The 8,687-nt window shown below is 35.0% G+C and overlaps 1 protein-coding gene across 1 annotated transcript; it reads right to left on the bottom strand.

Annotated features, from left to right (window-relative positions):
- Positions 1-6,887: 6,887 nt before the first annotated feature.
- On the bottom strand, positions 6,888-7,646 carry LOC127092630 (secreted RxLR effector protein 161-like). Its single transcript, XM_051031520.1, has one exon. It carries the CDS (start codon positions 7,644-7,646, stop codon positions 6,888-6,890), a length of 759 nt encoding a protein of 252 aa, XP_050887477.1.
- Positions 7,647-8,687: the final 1,041 nt, after the last annotated feature.

Below are 8,687 nucleotides of genomic sequence, written 5' to 3'. Positions count from 1 at the left end.
CCCATCGCTCAAGTCTTCGTTCCCTTGTCGACTTGAGTTGGATATGAGTTGGATATCGATTGGAAAACCCTGTAGAGCCGAGTGGACCCATAGAATAGGAGAACTCACTGAGATTATTATCTCATCCCATTATTGTTGTTATTTTTCAGGTATTCTTTACAGGTTGAATATAAGAGGAACTGTTATGGATGTTTCAAGGGTTGATGTTCATTATGATCTTCCACTGTGGAGTCGTGTGCGATGAAGATATTGTACATAGTTCTTAGATTTATGTTGTTTAGGCATTATTGTATAACATGTTCCATTGATGTTTTTAGTTTGGACATGTATATATATTGATGCCATTAGGCACTTATGTTGTGACAGTACCAAAATTAACACTTGTATGATATTATTTTAGATATATATTATACGGGTTGTTACACATGCTAACCTTCACCACGCCTCTGCAGAGTTTTTCCAATCGAAGACCTCGCCCTGGCCGTTCTACCAGTGGGCGTAAACATCATAGGCTTGTTCTCTTTGGAACCATGTCAACTAAAATTCTTAATAGTGGGAGTATACTACTTTACTAAGTGGATACATGCTTAGGAAATGACCAAAATCACGAAAGAAAGAGTCAAGCGCTTATATTGACAAAGGATTATATGCTGATACGACCTCACTGATGCCATTGTCTCGAACAATGGAACCCAATTTTCCAGCACCGTGGTCACTAACTTCTGTAAGGATTTAGGTGTGCAAACAAAGGTTGTGTCCGTTGTACACCCCGAAGCCAATGTACAAGCCGAATCAGCTAACAAGGTAATTCTCAAATCAAGAAGAAACTGGATGACGCCAAAGGTATGTGAACATAATCGCTCCATAAGATATTATGGTCGTACCACACCACGTTAGAGTCCACCACCAAGGAAACCCCATTTTCCATGGTTTTTGGGGCTCACGCAATGCTTCTTGTAGAAATCGAGACACTGTCATGGCGACGATCCCATTTGGACGAAGAAGCAAACGAGATAGGATTAAAATGTATGGTGGACCTGATTAACGAGCTACGAGAAGCCTCCCTTGTCCAAGAATTCACTTCCAAACATAGAGTCGCAAGGAAATATAACTCCAAGGTAAATCCGGGGGATATGCATGAGGGTGACCTGTTACTAAAGGAAGTAGTCATACCTACACAGAAGGGGAAGCTACAACCTAATTGGGAAGGACGATATCACATATACCAAAAACTTCCTCATTGAGCGTACAAGTTGCACGGGCTTGAATGATCGGTTCTACCTAGGACCTGGAACGTGCTTCATGTCCGTTATTATTATAGTTAAAGTTATTTGTAAATTTTCATTAAATGTTATACCTGTGTAATTTTGAACAATCATTCAGATATTCTTCTCTACCCGGGATACCCCGTCTTTAAAATATCTTTTGAGTTGAACCTTCATGGAAGGATCCTTGTCACCCCTCGAGATAATTTATGTTGGACCTACACGGACGGATCTTTGTTGCCCATTGAGGAAATTGTATGTTGGACCTTCACATAAGGATTCTTGTCGCCCCTCAAGGCAATTATATGTTGAACCTTCACAGAAGGATGTTTGTCGCCCCTCGAGGCGATTATATGTTGGACCTTCATGGAATGATCCTTGTCGCCTCTCGTGGAAATTTTATGTTGGACGTTCATAGAAGGATCATTTCCACCTCTCAAGACAATTATATGTTGGACCTTCACCGAAGGATCCTTGCGGCCCCTCGAGACAATTACCCATCTGAACCTCTGTTGGAGGACCCCTCTTTCCCTCCTAAGTTATGCCAAGTTGGCCAAGATGAAATTCACTCATGAGGGACTTAGTATCTCCTTGGGCAAGACTGCTTCTAATAATCACGCCTAAGGGGTACGACCTATATCAAGTCCTAAATACTTGATGTAAAGTCTTGCTAGAGGGCTTGGTAGAAGTCTCGTCTGAAAGACTAAATACTCCTCCTGAGGGACTCAGCATCTCGACTGTTGGGTTGCATGATAAAACATGTGAGGCACTTATACGCTTTTATTCGTCACATAATTAATGTTTAACAATCTAGACAAAAATTTGAAAGTGTGTGAAAATTTTATTTGATAATAATTACAAATAAAATTTAAACTTTATTCAGAACTAAAAGTAAAAATATATCAATGACAATATAAAATTAAATATCTAAAAAAAAGATATGTACTAAAAAGACATAAGAATCCAAATTTGTATAAAAAAACACAAGTAATATCTTTCTGAATCATTTAATTTTTAAAAATTATATTTTAGATTTTGTTCTCAATTTACAAGCATACATTTTTTCTTTCAAGTAAATATATTTTTTGTTTGTGATTAATTTATATCGTAGTTTCAATTATAATTTATAATAAATTATTAATGAGATAAAGTTATTGATGATATTTATTAATTGATATCATAGTTTCAATTATAATTCAAATTCAGCTAGCATAAATAGATGGAGGTACCAAAAGATGGTGGAAAAATGATTTTACTTGTCTCATACACATCCTGATAGGATTTTGAGGCATTTGAATTTTACTCCCGAAAAAGAAATTTTATTCTCAAAACATGAATACTTAAATGTTGAAGGGTACACCAACACTGATTAGGCAGGATCAAAAAATTATAGAAGGTCTATCTCTAGATATTTTATGTTTGTAGGGAGAAATCTTGTAACTTGGAGAAGTAAAAAACAACATGAAGTAGCAGTGGCGGAGCCAGATAAAAAAATTTGTGATGATCGCTAAAGTAAAATAAAGATTATAAATAAAATGTACATGGTATTTTAAATAAAACACTAAAGTTAAAATAAATACAAAGTTAATTACTAAAAATTTAAATTACATGACTTAAAACTACCTTAAAGTAATGCTTTACGCGTTCCGAGTGACTTGAAATCGTCAATAATTGACTCCGAACTAATGCTTGCACTAATCTCCCTTTCAATATATACTGTCATGCTATCTCCAAGAAATCCATCATCCATCTTGTTTCTCAACTTAGTCTTATTAATTTTCATTGCTGAAAAAGACCTCTCAGTTGTGGCTGTAGAAACGGGAAGAGTCATGATAAGACGAAGTAGTCTATCAATCAAGAAGTAAGTTTCAGCCTGTCCAGATGCAACCAAACATGAACATAGTTCTTGAATAGTTGATAAATTATTCAAGTTTGATGCTTGACGAGCAACAAATAGAAAATGTTGGAGTTGAAATTGCAAATTATTCTTCTCTTGATCACTAAAATCTATAGGATAATATTTTTCAACTAAAGAACAAATAGTATCAATGCTAAAAGCTTTATATCCATCCTTAGGAGACAAAGAACAAGAAAGAGTTAACAAATCCATTGTCTGCTCACTGAATCTGCTATTCAACTCTTGTAACTGTTTGTAAATGGTAGTGAAAAAGATTTCAACTTTAAAGTAATGTTGAATTGTGACTTGATTCTCTTCAAGACGGGAGCGTCCAAATCTTGTTGTTGAATGAACATCATTAAGATCAGGAATCTCAATACCATGCTTTTCACAAAAATATACCACTTTAGTAAACAATATATCCCAACCATTTTCTCTCAAACCTTGAATAAGATGTTTTGTTGAACGAACCAAGTTCATAGCATTAACTACATCTTGATTTTTTTTGTAAGGCTTGACAAAGCATATCTGTTATTCCCATGATTTCTTTCATCAAATGCAAAATAAATATAAAATCAAATGCCTTCAAGTAATTGTAACAACTATCTGCATCCCCACGTGTAGCATAACTCCCTCTATCTTTTGCATTTTTTAAAAAACTAAACAAGTTGCTTCATACATGTTTATCAAGCTAGAAATTAAATCGTAATGTGATCCCCAACAAGTATCTCCAGCTCGTTTCAATGTACCAACTTGATTTGCACCTTTACCAGTTACAATCTCATCAATCTCTAACAAATAAGCAATTTCTTCTAATTGGGCAGCTTGTAACTCATCATGATGCTTTGTAAAAGAACAAACAACATTCACAACAAAGATCAGCTTCTCAAAAAAATTAAGAACATGTTTGACTTCTCTTGATGATGTAACTAATGCAAGTTGCAATCGATGAGAAAAACAATGAACATAGTATGCATAAGGACAATCCTTCATAAAGAGGGTTTGTAAACCATTCCATTCTCCTCTCATATTGCTAGCACCATCATACCCTTGGCCACGAATGTTAGAAACATCAAGGTTATGTCGAGAAAGTATATCTTATATTGCTTCCTTAAGAGTTAAAGATGTGGTGTCTTTAACATGTGCCACATCAAAAAATCTCTCTTGTATTAAACCAACTTTATCAACAAATCTTAATACAAGAGCCATTTGTTCCTTTTTTGACTCATCACGAGCTTCATCAATAACGATACAAAATTTGGAATCACGAATACTCTTTTTCACCCTACTAGAAAGAATTTGCAAGAGCTCTTTTTGAATTTGATGTGAAGTATACTTGCAATTTTGTGGAGCATTTTCCAACACAACTTTTGCAACTTCATCATTGTAGGATGCTAAAAGTTTCATTAACTCAAGAAATTTACCTTGATTTCATGATTTGCTACTTTCGTTGTGACCCCTAAAAGCACAAGCTTGTAGTGTTAACCAGCGAACAGTGTCAATTGAAGTCTTGAGTCGTAACCGATTGTTCATTCTTTGACTTGAACTTTGCACTTGAATAACATTTCTAATATGACCATCTTTATTCAACAAGTCTTGACAAGTTTTCATTGCATTGTTGTGTGGTGAGCAAGGATCCTTCCCTATGTGTTTAAGAAAGGAACAATGTTTTCTATTCCTAACTTTCTTCCAATTTCTAAAACCCATAGAAATAAAGACAAGTGATTCAGGACGTCCACTTAGTTTTTTGCTAAAAAGGTAACATGGTAAGCAATATGCGGCATCTTCAGATGGTGAATATTCTAACCATGATGGAAATATGCTAAACCAAGTATGTTGAAACCTTCTCGGATGATCCTCGTTACCGGACAAAGGATAGTTTTCTAAATGAATTTGATATGGAACCCATTTTAGATAAGCTCTTCGTATTGCATCCACTTGATTTGGTGGATATTGCCAAATCGGAGGACGCTTTCCAGGATCGCGTTCCAAAGAATTTTCAAAACCATGATGCTCTTCAATTGTTGGATTCTCAAGAACTGTTTCAGATTCGGATTCGAGATTATAATTTCTTCATCTCTCTCTTCTCTTTCAATTTCACATGCTTTCCTTTTGAAAAAAGAATCAATTTTCCTATTATTCATCTTTACTCTTCCTATAATATCATATCAGATCCAAAAATCAATTTAGAGAACATAAAAATTAAAAGAGAAAAAAATTAATAAACTTAATTAATAAACTTTAATCCGTTTTCAAATACCGGTAACTTCACTATTAGAAATTAGCAGCAACAATGATTAAATAAACCTTATTACAGTGTATAACTATATTTGAAAATCACAGTGTTATGAATTGATTTAATAAACCTCATATAGATTATTTTAACACATCAAGAAAGAAGAACCCTAAAAATCTCAAAAACACAAATCAAGCAATCATTTTAATTTGTTACTTTTTATAAAAGAAGAATGAATAAAGTTTTTTACCTGTTATGAGAAAGAAAGGAAAGGTAGAATATGAGCTTTTTAACTTATCTGTATTTTAACATAACTTTGAATGAAAAAGAAAAAAGAAAAAAATAGTTTTAATTTAAAATAAGGATGTTTTAATAATTTAATATATATGAATTAAAAAAAAAGTTGATGGGTGGTCGTGGCCTTCCCACGTCCCCCCTTAGTTCCACCACTGTGAAGTAGCAAGATCTAGTTGCTAAAGGTTACACTCAGTTTTATGGTGTAGATTATCTAGAGATGAAATGTCTATCAATCTCTACATGTTTTGTTCTATCAGGTTGTAGAGGATTATGAGCAATTGTTATTGCTAATGTAGAGAATTCAAGTTTGCGAAAACACCTTGCATCTGAGTTTGAAGTAGCTAGATAAAAATATGGTATTTTTTTATGCCAAAGAAAATATACTTTTCACTTACTATCTCAAGATGGGTTGCCTGGGTGTAAACCAGTTGATACCCAATTCAACAAAATCATATGCTCTTTCATTGTTTAAATTTAGCTGGCATAGATAGAGGGAGGTACCCGAAGATGGTGGGAAAATCAATTTACTTGTACCGTATACCCCCTGATATTACCTATGTAATAAATGTCCTTAGTCAATTTATGCATGTTATTGAGAGGATTTTGAGATAATTAAAGTTTACTTCTGGAAAAGGAATTTCATTCTCAAATAATGGAAACTTAAACGTTGATTAGGTAGGATAAAAAATTGATAGAAGGTTTATCTCGGAATATTTTATGTTTGTAAGCGGAAATCTTGTAATTTGGAGAAGTAAAAAAACAACCTGTAGCAAGACAAATTGGGGTTTTAAACAAAAGGAAGCTATAAGTTTGCCCTGAGACAATACATCAGCAATAGCAATTACTCATAATCCTGTATAATATGATAGACCAAAACAGGTAGAGATTGATAGATATTTTGTCAAAGAGAGTTCGAAGCTGGAATAATTTCCTTTTCCATTTCCATTGTAAGATCTGAATTGCAGTTAGTTGATGTTGTGATAAGAGAAGACAAATCAATTGCAACGTCTGTATTTTTATTGAGTACAATTTTGGTCTTTATACATATTCAGAAACTTTTGATATTCTAGGAAACATAATTGTAAATACTATTAACTTGTCTACTGACCTTCCAAAACTCTCCATTAATTTATCAATAAAAGTCCATTAACTATGACATTTAAAGTTTATTCAACAAAACTCCTCTGTAAACTTAAATGTTTCTTCTATTCATCATGCCTATCAACTTCTTGCCTCTGTCGAAGATTTCCTTTGATAGTGGTTTTGTGAAAATATTTGCTGCTTGGTCCTTACTTGCTACATGCTTCAATTCGACATTTCCTTCCTTCACGTGTTCTCGAATGAAGTGGAAGCGAACGTCAATGTGTTTGCTCCTTTCATGGTTTACTGGATTCTTTGCTAACTCAATTGCTGACCTGTTGTCAACGTGTATTATTGTAGCATCTTTCTGTTCTAGCTCCATTTTACTCATCAATCTTCTGAGCCATATTGCATGACAAACGCACCAGGATGCTGCTACATATTCTGCTTCACATGTCGAAAGTGTTACTATTGGCTGCTTTTTAGAAAGCCAAGTGAATGCAGTATTTCCCATGAAAAACACATATCCAGAAGTGCTTTTTCGATCATCTATGTCTCCGCACCAATCACTGTCAGAGTAACCAACCAACTTGTATTTCTCTGAATTTGAGTAAAACATCCCAAGTGACACTATTCCTTGGATGTACCTCAGAATTCGCTTAAATGCCTTCCAATGTGTGTAAACTGGCTCCTCCATGAATCGACTTACAATGCCTACACTTAATGAGATATCTGGTCTTGTACATGTGAGATAGCGAAGACTTCCTACCAAACTTCGATATTTGCCTGCTTCGACACGTTCTCCTCCATCAAATTTCGACAATTTTGTTCCTGGTTCCATTGGCGTCGAAGCCGGATTACAGCTTTCCATCTTATATTTTTTCAAGATTTCTTTTGTATATTTTTCTTGTGAGATGAAGATTCCTGTTTCTTCTTGTCGAACTTCCAGACCAAGAAAGAATCTCATCAGGCCTAAATCTGTCATCTCAAATTCACGTGTCATTGTGCTTTTGTATTCTTCTATCATCTGATCATTACTGCCCAGAAAAATAAGATCATCAACATAGAGAGCAACAAGTAATACATTCTTTTCATTTTTCTTCACATAGAGAGCATGTTCGTACGGACATTGCTCGAACCCGTTCTCCTTGAAATATGTGTCGATACGTGTGTTCCATGCCCGCGGTGCTTGCTTCAACCCATATAGCGCTTTCTTCAATTTCAGTACCTTCTTCTCTTCTCCAACTTTCATGTACCCGAGTGGTTGTTCGACATAGACTTCTTCTTCTAGTACACCATTCAAAAAAGCTATTTTGACATCCATTTGAAATATTGGCCATTTGAATTGAGCAGCTTGAGATATGAGTAATCGAATTGTCTCCATTCTTGCAACAGGTGCAAATACTTCGTCATAATCAACTCCTGCTTTCTGTTTGTATCCCTTCGCAACAAGTCTCGCTTTTATCATTCTATTTCTCCTTGAGCGTTCATCTTTTTCTTGAATACCCACTTTACACCAATGGGTTGACTACCTTTTGGCAATTCAACTAGCTCCCAAGTGTTGTTGTGGATAATCGCCCTCATCTCTTCGTCCATGGCACTTTTCCACTTCTTGTCTCGTACTGCTTCTTCAAAACTGATGTTTTCAGCATCTTCCAAAAGACATACAAGGTGCACTTCACTTGTTGAATCATACAGATCATGCAAACTTCGCATTCTGGGTTGTGTAGGTTCATCTTCATTGTCAGAATCTTCAAGTTTTGTCGAAATGTTTGATGGTACAGTGACAGATGATTCTTCAACTTCGACAACAGCTTCTGTCGAACTGTTCCAGTCCCACTTACTTGCTTCGTTTATTCGAACGTCTCTACTCACTATCACCTTCTTTCTTATGGGATCAAATAGTTTGTAC

This window comes from Lathyrus oleraceus, chromosome 1 (genome assembly GCF_024323335.1).
Source record: "Lathyrus oleraceus cultivar Zhongwan6 chromosome 1, CAAS_Psat_ZW6_1.0, whole genome shotgun sequence".
Classification (NCBI taxonomy): Eukaryota; Viridiplantae; Streptophyta; class Magnoliopsida; order Fabales; family Fabaceae; genus Lathyrus; species Lathyrus oleraceus.
The sequence above is the reverse complement of the archived record's forward strand: the minus strand, read 5'-3'. Positions and strand labels throughout refer to the sequence as shown.